General features: G+C 50.3%; 1 protein-coding gene across 5 annotated transcripts; it reads left to right on the forward strand.

Annotated features, from left to right (window-relative positions):
* On the forward strand, positions 1-25,339 carry CORO6 (coronin 6). 5 transcript variants are annotated; one of them, XM_083480048.1, is made up of 13 exons: positions 1-327; positions 633-876; positions 4,833-5,048; positions 11,908-12,030; positions 13,465-13,594; positions 14,075-14,256; positions 15,440-15,559; positions 17,514-17,633; positions 20,778-20,882; positions 22,495-22,640; positions 23,508-23,565; positions 24,175-24,405; positions 24,825-25,339. In XM_083480048.1, exons 3-13 carry the CDS (start codon positions 4,851-4,853, stop codon positions 24,945-24,947), a joined length of 1,536 nt encoding a protein of 511 aa, XP_083336174.1. In that variant the 5' UTR covers positions 1-327; positions 633-876; positions 4,833-4,850; the 3' UTR covers positions 24,948-25,339. The 5 variants fall into 5 exon arrangements, with proteins under 5 accessions (XP_083336174.1, XP_083336172.1, XP_083336173.1 ...); XM_083480046.1 differs by lacking the exon at positions 17,514-17,633 and having other exon boundaries at positions 2-327; XM_083480044.1 differs by lacking the exon at positions 15,440-15,559 and having other exon boundaries at positions 8-327.
* Positions 25,340-26,637: the final 1,298 nt, after the last annotated feature.

Consider the following 26,637-nt stretch of genomic DNA (forward strand, 5'->3'; position numbering starts at 1 on the left):
GCCTCTGGAGGCGGCCGCCCATTCCCCAAGGAGGGGGGCTCGCAGCTGTCGCCCCCTCCCTCGCTGGGGGGGGGGGGAGAAGCGAGCGCTGGAGACCTGAGATGGTGGCGGCAGCGGCGGCGGCCGCAGCAGCAGCAGCAGCTGCTCTTCCCTCCAGCCGCATTGAGGCCCCTGCGCCAGGCGCTGCGTGCCAGCCCGCCCGCCCGCCCCGGAGGACGCCACCCAGCTTGGCAGCGCCCGGACGGAGCGAGCAGAGAGTCCCCAGGCCCCGGGACGGCGCCCCGCTTCCTCCTCCTCCTCCCGCGCCCCCGATCCCTGGAAATCTAGGTAAGGCGCAGGACGCCCCCCTCCCAACCTCCCCAAACGCCGTGCGCCCTTGGAGAGACCTGGGCGCAGGTGCGTAAAATGGAGAGGGAAGGGGGGCCCTTTCTTTCCTTCCGCCCCCCCCCAAAAAAAACTGCAGGCTGCTCAGCAGACGGACCATCCGTGCACACGGGAAGGAAGCTCTTCTTGCTTGCTCGCCCCCCCTCCAGCCAGCCCCCCAATATCCCCTCCCCCCTCCGCTCCAAACCCAGAGCCGCTGCAGAATCCAGGCTATATTAGGAAAGTGACCTCTGGGGTTTGCCTTGCAGAGCGCCTCGCCTTCTATAGCCGCCGCAGCGCCGGGGAGGAGTTCCGGCTTCGACCCTTTTTGCCGCCTTCTCCGAGGGCCCATTGAAAAAAAAAACCCGGTGGCTTCCCTGGAAAGGAACGCTTCCTCTTCGCCCCCACCCTCCAGGAGCCCCGGAGCGGGTTTCGGCTTCGCGCAAAGAGGTCCTTGGGGGGCTTTCTTCTTCCACCTTTCTGCCTGCACCTCCTGCGCGTTCACACGATCAGGTGAATGCGTGAACGCGTTTCCCGTGCATGATGCCAGGACTGTCGAGTTCGATACCCGTGCCTGTGCTTTGCGTGACCCACCGCGTGTGTGTGAGTTAATAACTACTTAGGCCTGTACCCAACTAAACGGACCCATTGAAATTGGTGGGCTTGTCTCTGTGTGTATTCCACCCCCATTCGCCCCATTGATTTTATTCACCGTCTGTCTCTCCGCCTGCCTTGTAATCTTTTTTTCTATGCCACGTTTAAACTTTAGAGATTTCGTGGTATGTAAATAGCCAAAGGAAACAAATAAAAGAAATTAAGTTAGGTACTCATGTTTGCTTTTTGTGGGTCTTAGTGTGGCTTAACGTGCCCTAATTTAGGGCTGGAGATCATCTGCAGATGTTGCTGAGCTCCTAAACCTCCAGCAGCCAGCATGTTCGGTGTTAAGAATCGATAGCGAGATGGGCGCTTGCCACAAGGGGGGACACAGGCATTCCCCAGCCCTGCCCCATTGAGACTTACAACGTTTTAACACACCCCACTGCTCTCCTGTTCTCTCTCTCCTTGCAGTGTTCAATTTCAGATTGTAACACCCATCAGGGACAGGAGCCCTGTCCTCTTGCAGCCTTTAAGCTAAGCATCATGCATGCTGATGGTGCTGCCTAAGAAAGTGTGTGTGTGTGTGTGTGTGTGTGTGTAAACATAGGAACAGCAAGTGGATATCTAGGAACTGACATCGAATCATAGAATTGTAGAGTCAGAAGGGGTCGTGGGAGTCATCTAGTCCGCCCACTGCAATGCAGGGATCTCTGCTAAAGCATCCGTGATAGAGAGCCATCCGACTTCTGCTTAAAGAAGTTTTTAATATGGTTTTATATACACAGGAAGCCACCCAGAGTGGCTGGGGAAAGCCAGCCAGGTGGGCAGGGTATTAACAACAACAACAACAATCTTAATAATAATAATAATAATTAATAACAACAACAACCTCCAAGAAAGGAGAGTCCACCACCTTACCAAGCAAGTCCATTCCACAGTCAAACAGCTCTTACCCCCAGAAAGTTCTTCCTAATGTTTAGTCGGAAACTCCTTCCTTGCAACTTGAATCCACTGGTTCGTCGCTGTGCAAGATTGGCGTCTGTCTTTGCAACCAGGACTTTGGGTTGTGTGTACGCCTGAGTGTGTATGCTTCAGGGAGCCGACTTTAGGGGGGCTCTTTCAGGGGGGGCTTTTTGGGTTGGCAATAATGACCTCAAGACCCATTAGAGTGAGATCTTTCTCCCTCTTTTCCCCATGCTGGTGGAACGTGGGGGTCGTGCAGTGAAACCTGGCCAGAGACTCAGAACAGAGGGAAGAGAGCCCCTTTGCACGATCAACAAATGAGAGAGACAGTGTGGTGTAGTGGTTGGGACCTGGGAGACCAGGGTTCAATCCTCGCTCAGCTGTGAAAGCTCATGGGATGTAACCTTGGGCCAGTCACTGTTTCTCTCAGCTTAGCCTACCTCACAGGGTTGTTGCAAGGATATGATGGGGGGGACACCGGACCATGTGCACCCCCCCTTGTGAGCTCCTTGAAGGAAAGGTGGGATATGACTATAACAATCATAATTGCATTGATAAAAATTCATTACTATTAACTATGAGTTACAGCCAAAAGGGGATGTGGGTGGCGCTGTGGGTTAAACCACAGAGCCTAGGACTTGCCGATCAGAAGGTTGGCAGTTCGAATCCCCACGACAGAGTGAGCTCCCGTCGCTCTGTCCCTGCTCCTGCCCACCTAGCAGTTCGAAAGCACGTCCAAGTGCAAGTAGATAAATAGGTACCGCTCCAGCGGGAAGGTAAATGGCGTTTCCGTGTGCTGCTCTGGTTTGCCAGAAGCGGCTTATTCCTGCTGGCCACACAACCCGGAAGCTGTACGCCGCCTCCCTCAGCAAGTAAAGCGAGATGAGCGCTGCAACCCCAGAGTCGGCCACGACTGGACCTAATGGTCAGGGGTCCCTTTACCATTTTACAGCTAGAATACATGGTTTTGGCCCCTAGCATTGGTGGCTTTTTTCGGAAGAGCTGGACAAAGCAGGAGGAGGGTTACTGTTAGCAATGCCAGCTTCACAAAACCTCCATGTGCAGGTGTGGCCTACCTGTGAATACCAGGTGTTGAGGATATAAAGAGGGGCCAGCCAATCCCCTCCGTGCCTTGCACATCAGCTTCCATGATGCATCCGACCAACTGCTGCAGACACACAGTGCTGACCTAGATGGGGCTGGCTTGGCTCTGGCCCAGCAAAGCAATGTTCTTCTGGAATCAGTGGAACTCCTGGCTGCAGGATGAAATGTGCGTGCCAGGACACAGTTTTAGGCATTGAAAGCTCAGAGTTCTGGGGTGAGAAGTCTCAACTAGCTGTAGGCTTTACTAGGTCAATGCTGGAAAACCACAGCATTTCTCTTGCTCTCGGCCTCATTCCTCCCATCTGCAGTATGGGTCTAATAAGTCCCGTCTACCTTCTAGTGCTGTGGCAGAGAGGAGGTCCATGAACTGCCTTGAAACACCCCAGAGGCACATCTGTCCATGCTGGGGACAGCTGTGATTTAAGGAGGGAGCTAGTGGCTCCCTCCTTAAATGAAAAATTGAAAAGCTAGTTCCTTGCCCCAAGGCACTTACATAACCTGAGGTTTGACAGTGGGCAAATAATGGAATAACCTTACTACTTCTTTATGTATAACTGACAAAAACAAAAATATGCAGGTTGTATTCAAGTGAGTCCTACTCAGAGTAGGCCTGTTGAAATGAACATGCCTAAGTTAGCCATGCCCATTACTTTAAATGGGTCTACTCTGAGCCAGATTAGCATTGGACACAAACAATATTGATATCTCTCTCGCTGTGTCTATATATGTTGTGTGATATAGACAAAAGCAAACACACACACATATATTTTCTTGATTTGCATAACTAGTTCATAGCACCAGTTTTGAATTTTATCAATGCTGTGATTGAATTAGCAGTGCAAGAGCAATACAGGGTTGTTGCTGGGGGTTTTTTTGGGGGGGGGGGAATACTAACTCCCTGATGGGATTGATGTGAAAATGGAATTGCTGTTGGGGTGGGGACGGGGGGGCGGGGGAGGTGTGAGAAGATGCTGGAGTTTACAGAAGCAGAAAAAATATTGAGGGGAAATACCTAAGCTTTCTCCCCCACTCTCTCTGTCCCACGTCCCACCCCCCAAAATTAAAAATAGCCAAGGAGAGGAAAAGGGGAGGGAATGAAAAATGAAAATGGGATGAATGGGATAGAGTATCCTGGAAAAAATAATGGGTGGCTGGATCCCTGAACAGGGGCACTCTTGTGGGGAGAGGCGGATGCGCTGCAACACTTTGTTGCAACTCCCCCTTATTTACAATAAAAAAATGAGAGGATTTTAATATAAAAAAGTGGGGGTATATCATGTGGGCTCCATTTTCAGGTCTTTTGGAAGGGTTTATTTGTTTCCTAAAATATTTGTGTACTGCTTGATTGTAAAAAAAAAGGCAACACAAAACAAACTCAGAGCAGTATACAGAAAAGATCAAACCATAAAAATATCACTGAGGAAAGCTGACGACAGTAATATAAGACTTTCAAAAAAGTTAAAATAACAGCAGACTAAAAACAGGTGAAAACTCACACCGGCTTTCTAAATGTCTGGGGAGGCTTATCTAAACAGGAATGTTTAAGGGGGAGCCGGAAAGAGTACAGGGAAGGCAGCTGCCTGCCGTCAAGAGGCAGGGAGTTCCAGAGGTGCAGGCGCAGCCACACTACAGAGCGGTTGTGCCAGGGCCAGTTCCTCAGATCAGAGCACTCTATGGGGCAAGGCGATCTCGACGGTCAACGGGCTTGGCTTGGGGTTGAGGGTCTGCATCTTCTGTTTGTCCCCTGCTGACCCCCTCTTTCTCCTTCTGTGCCCACCCTTCCCCTCTGCCGCCCCCCCCCAAAGAAGCAGGATCCCTCCGCCATGAGTCGCCGGGTGGTGCGCCAGAGCAAGTTCCGGCATGTCTTTGGGCAGCCGGTCAAGGCCGACCAGATGTATGAGGACATCCGGGTCTCCAAGGTGACGTGGGACAGCTCCTTCTGCGCCGTCAACCCCAAATTCGTGGCCATCATTGTGGAGTCAGGCGGCGGGGGGGCCTTCATGGTTTTGCCCCTGGCCAAGGTACGTGGGAGGGAGCATGTTTGCAGGAGGGGGAGGCTGGTGATTGCGAATGGTTGTTCAGCTAGTAATAATGACTTGCATAGCATTCAATTTCTATATATTCGATTACGATATCTTTATTGTCATTGTCCTGAAAACTACATAAAACTACATAAAACTACATAAAAACTACATAAAACTACATAAAAACTACATAAAACTACATAAAAACTACATAAAATCTTCAAAAAACCCCAAAACTCTAAAACCCCATTTTAAAATACACTATACTACAGAGACCCCTTATGCTGCGTTTAGAACCAGAATTGCATTAGCGTAGAAACTGTTTCTCAGGCGGCTAGTCCTGGCCTTTATAACCCTGTACCTTCTTCCAGAAGGCAGAAGCTGAAAGAGATCATTTCCGGGGTGCGCACTATCCTGCACTATCTCTGCCGCTTTCTTATGGCACCTGGCAGCATAGATTTGATCTAAGGTGGGAAGAGTGCACCCAATAATTCTCTCTGCAGTCTTTAAAGCACTTTGCATTCATTATCTCTTTGCAACGATGCAGCAAGGTGTTGTTGTTGTTGTTTAGTCGTGTCCGCCTCTTTGTGACCCCCTGGACCAGAGCACGCCAGGCACTCCTGTCTTCCACTGCATCCCGCAGTTTGGTTAAATACATTTTAGCAGCTTCAAGAACACTGTCCCACCATCTCGTCCTCTGTCGTCCCCTTCTCCTTGTGCCCTCCATCTTTCCCAACATCAGGGTCTTTTCCAGGGAGTCTTCTCTTCTCCTGAGGTGGCCAAAGTCTTGGAGCCTCAGCTTCAGGATCTGTCCTTCCAGGGAGCACTCAGGGCTGATTTCCTTCAGAATGGAGAGGTCTGATCTTCTTGCAGTCCATGGGACTCTCCAGAGTCTCCTCCAGCACCAGAATTCAAAAGCATCAATTCTTCTCCTGCGAGGTGGGATCTATATATTCAGAGCGCTTTGCATTCATGATCTCTTTGCAACAATCTGGCGAGGTGGGCCAGTTGTCTTCTGCCCTGGAGTGTGGATGGAGTTTTGTGGCTTGTCTCAGCAGAAGGAGTGTACCTAGCAGACCCCTCTTCGTTGCTGGGCTCCAACTCCCATCATCCCCAGCCACGCTTGGGCTGCTGGGAGTTGTAGTCCCGAGGTGGCTGACTACAACTCCCAGCAGAACATTAGACGATTTGGGACAGGGAAAAGAAAAACCGTATTCACTCAGGGTATAGTTAATCCATGGAACTTGCTGCAGCAGGAGGTAGCAACAGCTGCCAACTTGGATGGCTTTAGGAAAGGACAAATTTCAGCAGTACCCTGTATGGCGTTAAAATTGCCCCGTGCCTCTTGCCCTCAGTTCTACGCCGCTGGCACCCAATGCAGCCAAGCTGGTCATGCTATCCTAAAATCACTTCTGCTAGATGGGCCTCTGGTCTGATCCACCAAGCTCTCTTTATGTTCTTATGGAGGGCAGCCCCCTCATCCCTGCCGGACAAGGTAATATTTTTCCTGAGGATTCAAGAGCTTCACGTTGGGAGCCACTTCAGCCGAGGTGGGAAGTCTGATGCCCTTCAGACAGTTCACAGAGTCACAGAATTGCAGAGTTGGCAGGGACTCCCAAAGGTCATCCATTCCAACCCCCTGCAAGGCAGGAATCTCAGCTATACCCTCCGTGACAGATGGCCGTCCAACCTCTGCTTCTAAAACCTCCATTGAAGGCTCTGTTGTCAAACAGCTCTTACCCTCAGAAAGTTCTTGCTGATTTAGTTGGGTGCCCTTCCTTGTGACTTGAAACCATGGGTAGGCCAAACTAAGGCCCGGGGGCCGGATCCGGCCCAATCGCTTTCTCAATCTGGCCCACGGACGGTCTGGGAATCATCATGTTTTTACATGAGTACAATGTGTCCTTTTATTTAAAATGCATCTCTGGGTTATTTGTGGGGCATAGGAATTCCCTCAAAACATTTTTTTCCAAAATATAGTCCGGCCCCCCACAAGGTCTGAGGGACAGTGGACTGGCCCCCTGCTGAAAAAGTTTACTGACTCCTGCTTGAAGCCATTGGTTCGGGCCCTCCCCTAGGAGAAAACAAGATTGCTCTGTCTTCCGTGCGACAGCCCTGGAAGCGGTACAGCCCTGACTCACCTTTGCCGCGTCTGTGTATCACCTGTACTTTGGTCCAGCATCACCTTGAAATCTGGGCACCCTTGCTTCCCACCTCCCGGTGTTTGGGAGAAGCAGAATTCATCAAAAATCTCCCTTTTGCGTGACCATGAAAAACTGTCGGAGGTCTCTGTGCATTTGCTCAATCCTAGCCTTTTTTAGGGGGGAGAAGTTGCCTGAACGCCCCCCCCCTTCTGTTCCTGCATCCATTCTTGTGAAGAGTTATTACCCCTTATTGTTATGCAACCTTGCATTTGAATTCTCAAGAACTGGCTTTTTTATCTCTCCACCACACATGCCCCAATATCCTGGGTTTGGCCTCAGGCACAGCAGGGTTTCAGTGAGGGGGGGGGGATCCCAGCTGCCTCAGCAGGGGGCGCGTGTGTGGTTGTAGGAGAAAGGAGACCACCTGCCGTTCCCCTTTCTGAGGGGGCCATTTTTGTGTTACCATAAGAATGAAAAGGCCCCTTGCCCAGGCTGGGGCTGCTGCTTAGAAGGACATCAAAAAAAGCGTTTTTTGCTTTGTGGGGATTTGAATATATCACCCCCTTTGCGTCCCCATAAAGTTGCAGGAATTGTGGGTGGGGAGAAATGAGTTGCGAAAGGTGCCCTTCCTCAATAAATTAGGTTTCTGTATTAAACCAGCAACATAATTTCCTGGCCTTCTAAAATCTGGAGGCTGTCACCCAATTTAAATGGATTTGCCGGCTGATTAATTGATGTAACCGCAGCTTGATTAATCCGTTTACCAATGAACTGATTGAAGATCATTCAGTCCTCCCTTAACAGGGACTGCCTTCTTTTTTGGAGATTTATGTCTCTGCGATAGGGTTTTGATTTTTCAATGAATACTTACTGTTTAACCCCCCCCCCTAATGTTAGCATCTCCCTCTCGTACATTTCCTAATTACAGTAACACACCAGGATGGAAGTAGGTTTATATTTTGTTTTATAGAAGATAGCAAACATGGCCCTAGCTGTTACTAATAGCTTGATCCTTTTAAGTGAATCAAATGACGCTTCCATTCATAAACCTATGGCTTAGACGTCTTGCAGCCTCACAGAGTTCTTTTGCATAACTCCAGCAGACCCATTGACACAAATGCATAGAGGCATCTAAGCATAATAAGCATTTTCGACACACCGCCTTCCTGGTTACAACTTGAACTGCACAATTGTGGGCCAGTGTGATGTCGTGGTTGGACTAAGACTCTGGGCGCGAGACCAGAGTTCGAATACCTGCTCCGCCACGGAGCTCATTAGGTGAGCTCAGGCCAGCCACTCACTCTCAGACTGACCTACCTGACAGGGTTGTTCTGAGGATATAATGGGGGGGGAGAGCTATGTACATAAAGAAACCGCTTGTGTTTCTTCAGTGATGGTGCTGATTATTGCTAGGTTGTATTCAACTTATGTTTCACGCAGAGTAGACCTATTGAAATTAATGGACCTAATTTAGTTTGCAATCCTGTACAGTTCTACTCAGAGGTCAGCCCCACAGATCTCAGTGGGTACATGAGTATAGGTTTGCAGGCTGAGTCACACTTGTTAATTTCAGTAGGTCTAACTCTGATTAAAACAACAACAATGGCAACAATAATTTATTTATACCCCGCCCATCTGGCTTGGTTTCCCCAGCCACTCTGGGTGGCTCCCAACCGAATATTAAAAACACAATACTGTACAGCATTAAACATTAAAAACTTCCCTAAACAGGGTTGCTTTCAGATGTCTTCTAAAAGTCAGATAGTTGTTTTTCTCTTTGTCATCTGGTGGGAGGGCGTTCCACAGGGCGGGCGCCACCACCGAGAAGGCCCTCTGCCTGGTTCCTTGTAACCTCACTTCTCGCAGGGAGGGAACCGCCAGAAGGCCCTCAGTACTGGACCTCTTGGTTGAATACCACCGAACATTACTGATTAAATGTCTATTCTGTCCTTATGTCCAAAGGAGCCCAGAGTGGCAAACTCCCCATGTGTGTTAAAACAGTGCAATTAAAAATTAAATTTAAACTTTATTTTAAAACCTTAAAAATATTGAAAAACTTTTTTAAAAAGTAAACATTGTAAAACTTAAAGCAAAAATGTGTCTCCTCAGTGGTTTAATGGAAACATTAGAATATGGAGAGGAGTAAGAGGGAAACCTGTGTTGATGCCACGTAAGTCAATGGCCAAGAAGCTTCTCCTTCCCTGGTCTTTCAGGACTGGAGCTTTATATAAAATGGTGCCCCCCCCCCTCCTGGTTTTTCATTCTGGACAGGCTATCTGGAAGGCTGGAACAGTTGATGGTCTTGTAGTACTTGTTGTAAGGTTTACTTACAGAATCAGCCTTGCTGGCATTTTGCAACAGGACAGGTCTCTTTCCCCGAGGAGGCTAGTGATGGTATCTGTTAGGCCACTGAATAGGATGCTGGACTTGATGGGCAACTGGCCTGATCTGGCCGGGCCCTTCTGATATTCTTACATGAGCACAGGGGGCTCTTGCACCTTTAATTGTGCGGGAAAATCCTTCTGCACATATATATTAAAGATGCAGTAGCCCCAATCTGCTTTGCTTCCAGCCATGCTACATAACTGAGGGGAGGGAGATTTGACACCCTGATTCAGAATCCTGTTAATAATAATAATAATAATAATAATAATAATAATAATTCTTCAAATTTATCCTCTATGAACCAGATATCTTTTATTGCCATGGCTCTCTGGCTAAAGCAAAGCTCCTTTTCAGTTTTTTGACTTCATCCTCCACTGTGTTTGCAGTTCCTCCTGCTTCTGTGTCTCCCGCAGGCAGGGCTCCTTTTGTACGTGAGGGTAACTTGCCGTTTTGTGTCTTACGCTGCTGTGTCCAATTAAAAGGACGTCATAAACCCCCAAGGGGTTGTACAAAACGCTCATTCTACCCTGAGCAGATCTGTTGAAAACAAAGGGAGTGACTCATCTTGGGTCCGTGAATTTCGGCCGATCAGCTCTGAGTAAGACATGGTTGAAATGTGGATTGAAACCCCTCCCATGTGTCCATTTTCCAGCTTTGTCTTTGCAGGACCTCTGTCCTCTGTCCCTCGCTTTCCTTTCTCCCTGTCTTTTCCTTCCTGATGCCCGCTGGTGCCCTCCCGGCCTCCGAAGGGCCTCGCCCAGGTCCAAAACTTTCCCTCCCCTCCCAGGCGGCGGTTGAGAGACAGACGAGAGCAGTTGGCCTTTCTGGGGACAGGGCTGTGCTCACAATAATGAATGACTCACTTCGGGAACAATTGAAATGATGGCAGGAAGTTGGGTGGGGGGGATCACTTTTTCCACGGCTCAGGTTTCCAGCTGGGCTGTTTACTGCGTGACGCAGGGGGATCGGCCCGCCTGACCAGGCTGGTGGCTCTCTCAAGGTCGTGCGGCTAAGGCAGAGGGTGGGAGAGCATGAGACTCTTCATCTCAGAGTCGCGGGTTCACGACTCCTGCACTGCAGAGGGTTGGACTGGATGACCCTCGTGGTCCCTTCCAACTTTACGATTCTGTGGTAAGAACGGTTCAGTGATGGATCCATTTGCCTAGACCAGTGTTTCCCAAGCTTGGGTCTCCAGCTGTTTTTGGACTACAGTTCCCATCATCTCTGGCCTCTGGTCCTGCCAGCTAGGGATGATGGGAGTTGTAGTCCAAAAACAGCTGGAGACCCAAGTTTGGGAAACCCTGGGCCCTGGAGTGTTCCCTCAAGCAGAGATTGGACAGACATCTCCTGGAGATGCTCTAACTCTAGATTCTTCTACCTCTGGGCTGGACTAGATGACCCACTAATCCCCCTGGCGACTCTTAGTAGTCTATGAATTGATAATACAGTGGTACCTCAGGTTAAGAACTTAATTCGTTCGGGAGGTCTGTTCTTAACCTGAAACTGTTCTTAACCTGAAGCACCACTTTAGCTAATGGGGCCTCCTGCTGCCGCTGCGCCGCCAGAGCACGATTTCTGTTCTCATCCTGAAGCAAAGTTCTTAACCCGAGGTACTATTTCTGGGTTAGCGGAGTCTGTAACCTGAAGCATATGTACCACTGTATACTTCACTGTTGGCTGGAAAAAGTTCTGCGACCTGTTGTTGTTTAGTTGTTGAGTCGTGTCCGCCTCTTCGTGACCCCCTGGACCAGAGCACGCCGGGCACTCCTGTCTTCCACTGCCTCCCGCAGTTTGGTCAAACTCATGCTGGTAGCCTCGAGAACACTGTCCAACCATCTCGTCCTCTGTCATCCCCTTCTCCTTGTGCCCTCCATCTTTCCCAACATCAAGGTCTTTTCCAGGGAGTCTTCTCTTCTCACGAGGTGGCCAAAGTCTTGGAGCCTCAGCTTCACGATCTGTCCTTCCAGTGAGCACTCAGGACTGATTTCCTTAAGAATGGAGAGGTTTGATCTTCTTGCAGCCCATGGGACTCTCAAGAGTCTCCTCCAGCGCCATAATTCAAAAGTATTAATTCTTCAGCGATCAGCCTTCTTTATGGTCCAGCTCTCACTTCCATACATTACTACTGGGAAAACCAGAGCTTTAACTATACAGACCTTTATTGGCAAGGTGATGTCTCTGCTTTTTAAGTTGCTGTCTAGGTTTGTCTCCCAAGGAGAAGGCGTCAGGAAACCTTTAGTCAGTTGGCCGCCTTTTTGTGGGTCAATTGTGTGGGGAGAGGAGGGCTGCCTTTCCCAGAAATTCCCAAGATCTCTGTGTGTTTACAGACCGGCCGTGTGGACAAGAACATCCCCTTGGTGACGGGGCATACGGCCCCCGTGCTGGACATTGACTGGTGCCCCCACAATGACAACGTCATCGCCAGTGCCTCCGAGGACACAACAGTCATGGTAAGAGATGGCACCTTTGGAGCGTGGGGAGTCCAGGGAGATATCCTGAATTTTGGCAATTTCCTCCTATTTTTAGAGGGAAGGATGTTTCTAATCAGCAAAGGGGGCATGTACTGGACGTGGTTGGGTACCTGTAGACACCTCATCAATTTGGGTGCCCGGATGTAGTAGAACAGCATTTTTCGGAGGTGGCACGGGGGGAGACGATTCAAACGCATCAGCTCGTGGTTTTTAGGGTCCCTCCACACGTGGCGCAGGTGGCGCTGTGGGTTAAACCACAGAGCCTAGGGCTTGCCGATCAGAAGGTCGGCGGTTCGAATCCCTGCAACGGGGTGAGTGCCCGTTGCTCGGTCCCAGCTCCTCCCCACCTAGCAGTTCGAAAGCACCTCAAAGTGCAAAGTAGATAAATAGTTACTGCTCCAGCGAGAAGGTAAATGGTGTTTCCGTGCGCCCCTCTGGTTTGCCAGAAGCAGCTTAGTCCTGCTGGCCACATGACCCGGAAGCTGTACGCCGGCTCCCTCGGCCAATAAAGCGAGATGAGTGCCACAACCCCAGAGTCGGCCACGACTGGACCTAATGGTCAGGGGTCCCTTTTTTACACGTGAATCAAAGCACACAGAACCAGCCTCCTCTTCCAATCCAGAGAGTATGGCCGTTTGCCTTTAAATCACTGGAAAAGGTGTCAGGGGCTGTTTATAGCTGGCCGGCCGGTCCTCAGCCTGGCGTCTGACTTGCTCGGTATGATGCAGCATTTTGGGCTAAGAATAGCTCGGCGCACGACAACTCAGTGACTAAGAATAGTTGGCTCTGTAGCCTTGGCCGGGGGGTGGGTGGGAACGAAGAAGGCGGCAGCTTCCTCTGATTCCCCCCCCCCCCCGCCAAAAAAAAATTCCTCTTCCTCCCCTTTTTCTTCTCCTTTTGCAAAGGACACCAAAGTGTCCTCCATAGAAAACTTCTTCTTTTTTAAATGTATGTGTTTATCTTTATTTATGAGCTCAGGGAATGTAGGCAGTTGCCTTATCTGGAGTCAGGTCCATTGAGTTCACTATTGTCTACACTGACTGGCAGCTGCTCTCCAGGGTTTTAACCTGTCCCTACTTGAAGGTGCCAGGGATTGAAGTTGGGACCTTCTGCATGCAGAGCAGGTGACCTGTCACAGAGCTGCCGTGCCTCCTCCCCTAAAATTGGAACGGGTTCCTAGTCTCATGGTTCTTAATGAAAGGGCTGGTTTAAATAGGAGCAAACCATTGGCCCCTTTAGCTGAGTTTGGTCTGCACTGGCCGGCAGCATTTCCCTGGGGTTTCAGGCAGGGAGAGCCTTATCCTGAAGATAAGGTGCCACTGGGGCTAGAACCTGGGACCTTCTGCACGCAGAGCGGGTGCTGAATACCTCTGAGCTGCCGCCGTCTCCATTGCCGCCTCTTTGTCCCACCAGGTCTGGCAGATCCCTGACTACATCCCCATGCGCAACCTGACGGAGCCAGTCGTCACCCTCGAAGGGCATTCCAAGCGTGTGGGAATCCTGACCTGGCACCCCACAGCACGCAACATCCTACTGAGTGCAGGTGAGACCCTCTCCCCAGATTCAGGCCCCTTGCTGCACCAAGCCTGCAGCTCCCAGCATCCCAAGCCATTGGCTGGGCTGGCTAGGACTGATGGGAATCGTGGCCCAAAATGTTTGGAGGACACCAGATCGGCAGAGGCTGCTGATTTGAGCTCCTCGGAAGAAAGGTAGGATTCAAATACAACATCAAGTGCCTTCCTGGCACAACCTCTGCCAAAACAGCTCACCTGGACCTCCTGCCACCCTTTCGTCCTGCTGGAGTAGGCATGGCCACCTACTGGCAGCCACAAGAACTGCAGTGTGACGACAGCCTTACATGTATATGTATATAATAAGATATTTGTCTAGATCAGCCTTCCCGCAATGTGATGCCCTCCAAATGTTTCAGGACTGCAGCTCTCATCGCAGCTGACTGTTCTGTCACGCCAGGCTGATTGATGCCTCATTTTGGCCCTTTCCCAACTCCCCTTCCTTCCTGCAGGGGGCGACAACGTCATCATCCTCTGGAACGTGGGCACTGGGGAGGCACTCCTGACCCTGGATGACCTGCACACCGACCTCATCTACAATGTCTGCTGGAACCACAACGGGAGCCTCTTTGTCACCACCTGCAAGGACAAGCACCTGCGGATCATTGACCCCCGGCAACACCTGGTTGTGGCAGTGAGTAGCCGCTGCTGGCCCCAGCCTGCCGCTGAGCATGTGTGGACAGCCTCCCCTGCTCCCTGGCTTGTCTCTCCTTCCCTCTCTCCCCTCCCTCCCCTGGGACAGACATCTAAGGGTAAGCGTCGTGGCCCAGATTCCCTTGGACCTGGGACAGGGGACCTGTGGGCCTGCAGGTCTGTTGCTAGACTCCAGCTCCCATCAGCCAGCATGCTCAATGGTTGGGGACAATAGGAGCTGGAGCTCCTGAGATGCTGGACCGCTCGTAGCGGAAGCGGTGGGCGAACTTTGCACATGCTCAGAGACCCACTCTTCAGGCACACTCAGGGGTACTTTTCTCCCCACACTGTCCCCAAGCTTAGCAGTGGGGCATTGCCTAGCCAATTGGAGATGCTTTTAAATGTATGTATTTATTTCATAAAAGTTATACACTGCTTGATTGTAGAAAACCGCAAAGCGGTTTACAAAAAGGGATAGAACAAGAAAGTTATCGCTTAGAAAAAAATTGCAGAAATCATTTAAAGCTTTCAAAATGTTAAAATAACATGGTTCCTCTGGTTTGGAGAGGAAGCTGCCTTAGGCTGAGTTAGACTCTTGGTCCATCTGGCCCAGTATTGCCTGCACTGACTGGCAGCAGCAAGGCAGGGTTCTAGGTGGGAGCATTTCCCAGCCCTGCCTGGCAATACCATTAAGATCCTGGGACGTTCTGCATTCAAGGCAGATGCTCTCCCAGTGAGCTCTGACTCTTTCCATCTGGGAAGGGGCAAAACAGCACTGATCTGTCTGTTTATAGCAGTTAACTGGGCTTTTTCCGCGATCTGTTAACTGGCACGCAGTTTGCAAAGCCAGATCAGTTTCTGTCTCAGACCCAAAGCATCCTCCTTTAGGATTCGTCCCCCGTTTTGCACTCGCACAAACGTAAAAGCGAGCCTCTACATTAAAGGAATGTGAATGCTCCGTGTCAGCCTCTTCTCCCAGTGGCCAACCAGGTGCCTGGGCCAAGCCCTTGAGCAGGATTCGAACGCAGGAGCAGCTCTCCCTTCCTGCGATTGTCCCAGCAAAGAGCTGTGTTCCTTCTTCCTCCCCTCTCCGGAGTGTGCTCTTACTTGGACCTGTACTAACCTTGTGTGTGTGTGTCTATCTCTCTGTTTGGTCCTAACCTGCTTAACCCTGCGGCCGCCAGGAGAAATTCAAGCCCCACGAAGGAGCCCGTCCCGTCCGAGCCATCTTCATGGCCGATGGCAAAGTCTTCACCACCGGGTTTAGCAAGATGAGCGAGCGGCAGCTAGCGCTTTGGGACTTGGTACGGCTTGGGGAGGGGGTTGCATGACGGATGGTGGGGAGGGCTGTGTGTGTGTGTGTGTTTCTCTTGGGGTGGGGGGCCTATCCTGGCCTTTCTATCAGCAGGAGGAGAGGAGAGGGAAGGAGAGCGTATTGGAACCCAGATCCCGGTACTGAATGAAGAGTACCAACCAGGGAATCACCGCTGGCATTTTTGGAGGAAAAAATACAATACAATACAATAATCTTTATTGTCATTGTCCCAATTGAAAAAATCTACATCAGACATTCAAAAACCAACAAGCCCGCTATCCCAACTATCCCAGCCCCTAAAAACTCTGATACCCCATAATTGAATACAGTATACTCCCATAGAGACTACCTCAAAAAGTTAAAGGGACCCCTGATCATTAGGTCCAGTCGTAACCGACTCTGGGGTTGCGGCACTAATCTTGCTTTATTGGCCGAGGGAGACGGCGTACAGCTTCTGGGTTATGACTAAGCCGCTTCTGGCGAACCAGAGCAGCGCACGGAAACGCCGTTTACCTTCCTGCCGGAGCGGTACCTTTTTATCTACTTGCACTTTGACGTGCTTTGGAACTGCTAGGTTGGCAGGAGCAGGAACCGAACAACGGGCGCTCACCCCGTCGCGGGGATTCGAACCACTGACCTTCTGATCGGCAAGTCCTAGGTTCTGTGGTTTAACCCACAGCGCCACCCGCGTCCCGAGAGATTACCTTACACTGCATTTAAAACCAAAATCGCATTTGGATAGAAACTGTCTAAACCAAAACAAAGGCCTACCAGAAATGTGTACTGACCACAGTTTCCCCTTTCCTTATCAATGGGGGGGCAGGTGGGGGAACAAGGCAGCTCACTGTCTCCCTGCCCCCACCCCGGGTCATTTAGAAAACTTTTTGAACTGGTTGCCTGGAGCCAGTTTCAACTCGCCCCAGGCGACCAGGCAAATCTGGTAGGGCTTCCCTTGCCCTCTGTTCCATGATCTGCAAGCTGCAAAATGTGAACGGAGATAAGAGGGAAAGGTTGAGACAGATTTATTTAAATTTTTAAAAATTCTGATTTTGGTGGTGGTTCTAGGTTCTGGCCCTTAGCCTGAGTTCACAACATGGCTTTGTTCAGAGAAGCATATTTCCTCTGTGACTTCTTGCTCCTGTTGGGAAACACTGACTCTGGACATTTTAAAGCCCATTCACTTTCCCCCCGATTAATCTTGGGAAGTGTAGTTTGTTAAGGGCGCTGGGAATTGTAGCACTTTGTGGGGGGTTAAACTACAGTTCCCAGGATTTGTGGGGGGGAAATAATATGCTCTAAATGTACGATTATTATTATTATTATTATATCCCACCTTTCCTTTCATTTAAAGAGCACAAGGTGGTGTACATAACGTATTTCCCGCTCTATAAGATGCACCAGACCACAAGACGCACCTAGTTTTTGGAGGAGGAAAACAAGGAAAAAAATATTCTGAATCTCAGAAGCCAGAACAGCAAGAGGGATCTCTGCGCAGTGAAAGCAGCAATCCCTCTTGCTGTTCTGGCTTCTGTGATAGCTGCACAGCCTGCATTCGCTCCATAAGATGCACACACATTTCCCCTTACTTTTTAGGAGGGAAAAAGTGAGTCTTATAGAGCAAAAAATCCCTCTCTATTTTATCCTCAAAACAACCCCATGACGTAGGTTAATCTGATGCTTCCCTCTGTGGCTTTTTCTTAGTTTTGCCGCTTGGGGGCGCACCTCTAGAGTAAAAGAACCACCTGAGAATTAACAGGGATCTCCCACCACACAGCGAGTTTTATTAAAAATTAAAATTAAAAATTTCCTTGAGAAATCTCCAGGGGCAGCAGCAGCTCCCAGCCGGCAATCCCTCTCTCTCTCCATCCTTCTCACCTCCTCCGGCACCTCGCTTTTCCTTTTGACACACCCTTTTAACCCTTTCTCTCCCCTGCTCGCCCCAGGAAAGGTTTGCCCCTCACGAAGGGATGCGGCCGATGAGAGCCGTCTTCACCCGCGACGGACTCGTCTTCACCACAGGGTTCACTCGCATGAGCCAGCGAGAGTTGGGACTCTGGGATCCGGTAGCCGGGCCACGCATGGTGTGGAGTGTTTTCCCACCCCCCCCGGGAACCTGGGCGCTTTCTGCGACATTGCCACCTCTCCTGGCACGCGAAGTGTTTGGAGACAGGCCAGGGCAGCTGCAAAGTTCAGGCGAGGAGACATGTGGTCAAAGGCATTAATGCGCAGAGGAACATCAGAGGGGCACCATAATTTCCAGCAGGGCAGCTTTAAAAAACATCAGATGCCCACTGGATCCAAAGGTCTAGCATCCTGTATGCTTTAATTCAATGTTTCCCAAACTTGGGTCTCCAAATGTTTTGGACTACAACTCCCATTATCTCCCAACATCTACATGCAGCTGCTGGGAGAGATCATCAGGGGCTTTGGGCTGGGTGTTCATCAGTATGCGGATGATGCCTAGCTCCACCTGTCTTTCAAATTGGAACCTGTGAAGGTCCTGTCTGGAGGCGGTTGGAGGATAGATGGCAGCTAACAGATTGAGGTTTAATCCTGACAAGACAGAAGTACTGTTTTGGGGGTACAGGAGGCGGGCAGGTGTAGAGGATTCCCTGGTCCTGAATGGGGTCACTGTGCCCCTGAAGGACCAGGTGCGCAGCCTGGGAGTCATTCTGGACTCACAGCTGTCCATGGAGGTGCAGGTCAATTCTGTGTCCAGGGCGGGTGTCTACCAGCTCCATCTGGTACACAGGATGAGACCCTACCTGCCCGCAGACTGTCTTGCCAGAGTGGTGCATGCTCTAGTTATCTCCCGCTTGGACTACTGCAATGCACTCTACGTGGGGCTACCTTTGAAGGTGACCCGGAAACTGCAACTAATCCAGAATGCGGCAGCTAGACTGGTGACTGGGAGCGGCCACCGAGACCATATAACACTGGTATTGAAAGACCTACACTGGCTCCCAGTACGTTTCTGAGCACAATTCAAAGTGTTGGTGCTGACCTTGAAAGCCCTAAACGGCCTCGGTCCAGGTGCGAGAAGCCAAGCTACAGGGAACCAAGCAGAGGGCCTTCTCAGTGGTGGCACCCGCCCTGTGGAACGCCCTCCCATCAGATGTCAAAGAGAAAAATAACTACCAAACTTTTAAAAGACATCTGAAGGCAGCCCTGTTTAGGGAAGCTTTAAATGTTTAATAGGTTATTGTATTTTAGTGTTTTGTTGGCTGCCACCCAGAGTGGCTGGGGGGACCCAGCCAGATGGGCGGGATATAAATATATTATTATTATTATTATTATTATTATTATTATTATTATTATTATTATCATCCCTGGCTAGCAAGACCAGTAGCCATGGATGATGGGAATTGTAGTCTGAAAAAACAGCCAGAGACCCAACATTGGGAAACGTGGCTCTAATTCACACGCATACAAAGCAATCAGGTGTCGTAGCTGCTTCTTGCTCACTGACAAGGCAGGCGGGCAATTGAACTAATTTGCATTGCTCAGCCAGTAGAGCATCTCAGGGTTGTGGGTTCGAATCCCACGCTGGGCAAAATATTTCTGCATTGCAGGGGTTTAGATTAGAATTAGATGACCCTCGTGGTCCCTTCCAACTCTCCAGTTCTAAGATTCTAAGACAGGTGTGGGCTATCGCTAACATTAGTCCTACTCAGAGTAGACCCACTGAAATTAATGGAGGTGACTATGAGGTTCATCCCTTTCACCTGCCGTCGTTTCCCTGTTTTGCCACTGGAGGGCGCATCTCTAAGTTGCTTCCTGGGAGATGTAGTTTTACAGTGCCTTGTCAGTGCTGGATCAGGTGGCATTGAGGACTTCATCTCCCATCATGCATTGTGCAGGAGGCCAACTTTACCACATTCCCCTGAGTATAAGGATAGTTGGATTCTCATAGAGCCACCATTGGAGGCAAATGCCATGTTCCTGGAGTCTTGCGGTGGTCTGGATTTGCAGAGGTGTGTGTGCTTGTGCGGAGGGAGGGGGGGCATTAAAATCGCAGTGCATGCTGGGAATGCTGTGCTCCTAAGTGTGCAAAACATAGGAATTGGGACTTCTGAAAGAAGAGATGGGGTTTCTAGTTGGGGGAACCTGCCCCTACCTGGGGGCAGGGGAAAGGCATTCCCACCGCAAAGAGAAATGTTAATCCCAGAGCTGCCACAGGGTGGCCTTTAAAGGTGAAGGGACCCCTGACCGTTAGGTCCAGTCGTGGCCGACTCTGGGGCTGCAGCGCTCATCTCACTTTACTGGCCGAGGGAGCCTGCGTACAGCTTCTGGGTCATGTGGCCAGCATGACTAAGCCGCTTCTGGCGAAGCAGAGCAGCGCATGGAAACACCGTTTACCTTCCCGCCAGAATGGTACCTATTTATCTACTTGCACTTTGATGTGCTTTTGAGCTGCTAGGTTGGCAGGAGCAGGGACCGAGCAATGGGAGCTCACCCTGTTGCGGGGATTCAAACCGCCGACCTTCTGATCGGCAAGCCCTAGGCTCTGTGGTTTAGACCACAGCGCCACCCGCGTCCCTATAGGGTGGCCTTTACACAGCTGGCATTTGGCATAGCCAGACTTCCCGCTCCAAGGCCAGCTGTGTGCTTGAAGCATGACCTGGCCCTCAGCACATGTTCAGAGGCACGCGGTCTCCTTGTTTTGCTCCTCCTGGTTCTGAGCCTTGGGCTCCCTCCTGACATGGTAACCCAAAAATCAAGACGGTGGAAGGAAGGTGATTCATATGCCTGACAAAGGGAACCAAGCTTAATGGGCTTGGTTGGGAGCGGGTCAGACTAGATGTCCTTTGAGGTGCATTTCAATGGAGCTCAGTGGCGGAGCCCCTGCTTTTAGAAACATTCCACACTGCCTTTGTATACCATGCCAGGCTCTTTCCCCATATTGCCCAGTGTTGCCTGCACTGATTGGCAGTACCTTTGGCAGGGGAAGCTCTTTTCCCCCATCCCACGCTACCAGTTTCTGGAGATGCCAGATTTCGAACCTGGGACCACCTGCGTGCAAAGGGGGGCTCCGCTACTGAGCTCCAGACTCCCTTTCCACTTGGACTGTGGGGCTGAGGAGGGGTAGTGCTGGGCTTTTGGCTGAGAGAAGCCGTCCCCATTTTGTGTGTGTGTGATTGCTGTGCCCAGGTTGTGTCTGGTCTGGTTTTGCCCCCCCGTGCCCTGACACCCCCTTCTTCCTGCAGAAGAACTTCGAGGAGCCCATAGCCCTCCAGGAGATGGACACAAGCAATGGAGTTCTCCTTCCCTTCTATGACCCTGATTCCAGCATAGTCTACCTGTGTGGCAAGGTAAAAAGTGAGAGAAATGTTCCCTGATACCAAGATGAGGGATTCTTTGGAATGCAGATGGAGAGAATTGATAAGAATAATGATCTGTTGTGACCTTGACAGAAGTGTACAATAGATGAGCCTTCTTGTATTTTGGCTCATCTTCCTCCTTTTCTTCTTCTTCTTCTTCTTCTTCTTTTTTTCTTCTTCTTTTCTTTTTTTTCTTCTCATCCTTCTTCTTCTCTCCTTTTTCTTTTTTCTTTCCCATATTGGCTTATGTTTTACACCATGTACTTTGATATTTTTTGTAGATTTTTAGCTTTATTATTATTATGGAATTTTATTTTGTTATTTTGGTTGTCTATATTTATATGTATTTGTTTAAAGCAAAATAAAGGTGTTTTTTGTTTTTGTTTTTGTTTAAAGTGGGAGGCGGTAGCGTTCCTGTCTGGCCGCAGAAGAGATGGGGGCACTAGAGCCCCTGAGACCAACTCCCCCCATTTCTCCCACTGTTTCCGTTTGGGGCATTCTTAGAATTGGTACCCGAGCTCGCTCGCTTTCCTCTCCCCTCCTCCTCCCTTTTCCTTTTGCAACAACACTTCTGCAGCATAGCAGCCTGTAAGAGTGTCTTGGCTCCTGGGGTTCACACACTGGCCACACTCTCTCTCAGCCTGTCTACCTTGCAGGGCTGTGAGGATAAAACAAGGAAGTGGGGGAAGAGTGGACCGAGTATATTGAGGAAAGATCTTCCAGGACTGATATCCAATGAAGCAGTTTGCCTTTCAGGAAAGTGGGAAGATGCTCAAAGATAAGGATTTAGCTTTTTGGATTTAGATTTTGAGGGTTTGGGGTTTTGTTTTTTGTTTTTATTAAAAAAAGATATTTTGATGTTTTGAGTTATTTTGGATTTTGGATTTTATTTTATTTTAAGTTTTGATTTGTAGAAAGAGAGCTCTCCCATAAGGAATGCCCTACCCTGCTTTTCAAATGTGTGCGCAATTTCCTCCTATTTATATTAATTTCTCCACTCAGGGCATCCCCCTATCCCTGTTTATCAGCAAACGTCCGTGCTGATAAAAACGCAGCGAACTTTTCCTCGCACCCTGAAATGCGTGAGATTCATGCTAACTCATTAAAAAAAACAAAACAAAAAGCCAAGTTACTTCCCAGCCTATTGGCGGAAATGACCGGCAGGATCCGAGATCAGGGGGAAGAGTCAGTGGAAGAAGATTGGAAGAAATTTAAAGATTATTTACAGAGACATTGTAAAATTAACGAACTTTAGAATAATGTTGGATTAAAATTAAGAGGTTTCTAGCTGTAATGGGTTAAAAGAATATGAAAAAATGGGTTTATAGAAGTAAAATTTCAAGATCATAAAAATTTAAGAATAAAGATTTGGGTAGGATAAAGAGGGAAACAAATTGCTGAGCTGACAAATTGAATTGGAATACAAAAAAGAGAGGTATGAGGGGGTCCAAGAAACAAGTAAATGAAAAATAATGGCTGTATTTTTTATTTTTTGTTTTTTGTTTGTTTGTTTTATCCCTTTTTTGTAATGTAAAAACCTTAATAAAAATCTTATATATATAAAAAAGTTACTTCCCAGCCTAAATCTCCTGCTTCCGTGCAGGGGGACAGCAGCATCCGGTACTTTGAGATCACGGACGAAGCCCCCTACGTCCATTACCTGAGCACCTACAGCAGCAAAGAACCCCAGCGAGGGATGGGCTTCATGCCCAAGAGAGGCCTCGATGTCAGCAAATGCGAGATTGCCAGGTATGGCTCAAGGTCCAAGAGGTGGAGGGTGGCTTGAGAGGTGCAACGGGGCCCTTCCTAAGGCAGGTTTGTGGCTTCTGAAAGGAGAACATCTCGGTTATTACCCTCTGCATTGGCAAGCTCAGCTGGTGCGTGCCAATCTGACACAAATTGAATTTGACGCAAATCGCATCACAGAAGTGAAAAGTTGGAAGGGACCCCCAAAGGTCATCTGGCCTGACCCCCTGCAATGCAGGAATCACAGTTAATGAGTGCCTGACGGATGGCCAGCCAACCTCTGCTTCTAAAGAAAATAAGGGAGTCCTTTCCGCTGTCAAATGGCTCATAACCAGTGAATCACCCAGTGGGCCTCCCTGGAGAGCGTGTTTCGCCGATGGAGGGGCCACCACCGAGAAGGCCATTTACCCAATGGCTACTAGCTCCATCTAGGTTGGTGGGATCTGAATAAAAGCCCCAAATAACCGCGACCTCAGTGGATGGGGCAGCCTAGTGTCCAGGGAGCTGATGCTTCAGGTGTTGGTGGCGCAAGAATCTAGCGCAGGTTATAGGGTTGTGCCTGCCCCATAACCCACAGAGGGGGAGCCACAGCCCAGGGCCCAGGGGCTGATCTCCAAGCCTCTCTTCCTGGCTGTCAAAACTTTCCTGTGGCTGCAGCCCTTTTCCCTCACCGGCCCCACACCTGGGGGCGTTTTGCCTGGCTGGAAATTCCCACCTGAAACTCTTGACTCTTCGCTTGGCATGATGGAGGACGCAGAGGGGTGTGTGTGGGTCTGTGTGCAAAATTTGTTGCTCCGCACACTTTTTCCTCCGGGGTTCCCTGCCCTCACCTGACCTTGCGCCCCCCTTTTCCTCTCCCCCATGAAACAGGTTTTTCAAGCTGCACGAACGCAAATGCGAGCCCATTGTTATGACCGTTCCACGAAAGGTGAGCAAATCGGAAGATTTGGGGACCATGGGCGTGTCAATTTGAACTTGGGGGGGGGGGAGGAAGAACCATTATTGGAGACACACACACACACACACACCGGCTGCATCAATCTCCCAATATACCTGAGCTACAAGTCCCGTCAGACCAGAAACCAGGCTTGATGGGAGTTGTAGTTTAGCAGCACCTGGCGGGCCAGAGGCTCCCGCGCCATGCCTGCTCTAGAACCGGGGTTCCCAAAATGGGCAATAGTGCCCCCTGGGGGCAGCGGGGTGTATGTGCTGGAGGGGTAAATGACTATCAGACTTTGAAAAGCTGGGCAAAGTTCACTAATCCTATTTAATTAATTCAATTTTGTTTTGAACAAATGTGCAATTAATTGTTGCTGCTTTGAATGTTATTGTGTTATTGTCTTCCTCAGTGGCTATTCTAAATAATGCTGTTTGTAGGGTAGGGACACGGGGGTGAATTTATGGAACTGGGGGGGGGGGGGCGGCTCCCAAAAGCCATTGTTCTAGATGGACCAGATCTTAGTCCAGAGGGCATTATGGATAGCAAGGACAAAGCAGTCTGGAATCTCTCCTGTTCCCTTCTCTCTGCCCTGGACAGTCGGACCTCTTCCAAGACGATTTATATCCCGACACGCCGGGGCCTGAACCCGCACTCGAGGCAGACGAGTGGCTGTCGGGAAAGGACGCGGAGCCCATCCTGGTTTCGTTGCGGGACGGCTATGTCCCCGTCAAGAACCGGGAGCTCAAGGTCACCAAAAAGAACATCCTGGACAGCCGGCCCCCCACGGGGCCACGGCGAAGCCAGTCCACTTGCGACACAAATTTTTCGGTGAGTTTTTCTCATCCGCTCAGGGGTGGGAGAGGGGGTGGGGGTAAACTGGACGGCTATGGAAGGTGAAGCGCCTGGAACGATCTCTGCAGAGTTAAATCAAGTTGCGGCGCCGCCTGGTGGCGGTTGGAGAAACAGCCACAAAATGCCCTTCAAGGCACTTTGACGCTGTTCAGTTTCCTCCAAAGCATTTCAGTGGGAGTTTCAAGGGGGCTGTGGAATGGACCCAAATGGCTACATTGGTGGAGGATCACAAATGCTGTGGATTAGAAGCTTGCTTTTCCCCATTTGAAGAGCTGAGACCTTTTCCAGGGAGCGTGGTGGAGTCCCCCAGGTCCTGCCACTCCTCTAACTATTGCCTTCCTCTCTCTTTCTTTCTTTCTCTGTCCTTTCTCCCCCCCCTGCTCCCCCCCCAAAAGCGTTCTGCCTTGGAGGAGCTTCTGGAAGAGATCCGGTCCTTGCGGCAAACTGTCCAAGCTCACGAGAAGCGCATCTCTGACCTGGAAAACAAACTCTGCCAGTTCACCAACGGGACAGACTAGCAACTCCTCCCACCCCCCGAAAAAACCCCCACCCACCCACCAGCCTTGGCCAAGCCTTGGACACCCTCCGCCGGAGACCTGGATTCTGCATCTTCCCCCTTTCCCAGAGACTCCGCTGCTTATTCTCCCATGGCTCAGCAGACGTTTGCAGTGGGGAGCAGGGACATTCTCCCCCCACCTACTGGAAATGGCCCACCACCCTGACCTCCCCCCCTAGCTTGGACTTTGATCTCAGCTGCTTTGGAACGACAGGCAAGACCTTTTTTGGGGAGGGGGCAGAGAGGATGAAGGAGAGAGGGATCAGAGTTCATATCTTGGCCCTCCCACCCTGTCCCAAAACTGGGCCCGACACCCACCCTCTACCTCACCCTGCCTTCTCCTTGCCACGGAACGGGACAACTGTGTTATTTTTATTGGGGGGGTGTTCCATGTGTGTTTTGGGATGCAGTGATTGGGGTGGGGCGGGGAGTCGAGATTTGAGGTTGAATGGAGACTGGGGGTGATGTGGGATGAGGGAAGTGGGGGCAGCCATTGCTTTTGGGGGAGAGACAGACCCTGCAGGCGGGGGAAGACGTTGGCCAGAGGAGAGCGGATCGGGTGGCCTCTGTGCTGAGCGAATGGGTGGGGTATTATGGGATGGCTCGGAACAAATATCCGGGGCCCTGATGAGTTGCCTCACATCTTTGGTTTGGGGGGGGGGAGGTTGTTCTCAGCAATATGTAGTAGGGTTGAGTGCCAGCTGTTTGAAAAGGGGGAGAAAAGATCTATAGGCCATCCCTGAATTGTGAGGACGTGCCAATGAATTTTGGGGATCCCTGGAATGGAGCGGGAGGGGGGGCTGTCCCCTCCCCACCATGCTTGTATTGCAAAGCCGTAACCTCGGGGGGGGCTGGGGGGGGACAAGGCAGAAGGGCCATTGCTCATGCGCAAACGCTGATTAAAATATACGTGCAGTTAAAAGGTGCTCATCAGACGCGGCCTCTCTTTTTTCTGTCTGTCAAAGGGCAAATATGTGTCTATCAGTCCCGCTGGATCCCTTCCAACTCTTGATTCTATAGCCTCCAGGGCTGTGTTGTCATTGGACAGAGTTGGACCCAGGAGGGACTGGGTTCGAATCAGCGCTCGGCCACAAAGCTCAGCCTTAGATGGCTTGCTCTCTGCCTAAACTACTTCACAATAAAATGGGGGAACAAACCATGAGGGACAGGATTTACGCGGGTGGCACTGTGGGTTAAACCACAGAGGCTAGGGCTTGCTGTTCAGAAGGTCGGCGGTTCAAATCCCCGCGACGGGGTGAGCTCCCGTTGCTCAGTCCCTGCTCCTGCCAACCTAGCGGTTCGAAAGCACGTCCAAGTGCAAGTAGATAAATAGGTACCACTCCAGTGGGAAAGTAAACGGCCTTTCTGTGCGCTGCTCTGGCTTGCCAGAAGCGGCTTAGTCATGCTGGCCACATGACCCGGAAGCTGTACGCCGGCTCCCTTGGTCTATAGAGTGAGATGAGCGCCGCAACCCCAGAGTCTTGTCACGACTGGGCCTAATGGTCAGGGGTCCCTTTACTGTTTTATTAAATAAAATGAAAGAGCTTCTTCTAAAACCATAGCTCCATGGTAGATCCCAGATTCAGAATTGCAGAGCCTCTCTCAACTGTACCTGGAGACGTTTGGCCTGCAGACTGGTTGCTCCGCCACTG

The sequence above is a fragment of the Podarcis liolepis genome (assembly GCF_965112155.1).
Source record: "Podarcis liolepis genome assembly, chromosome: 16".
NCBI classification, from domain to species: domain Eukaryota; kingdom Metazoa; phylum Chordata; class Lepidosauria; order Squamata; family Lacertidae; genus Podarcis; species Podarcis liolepis.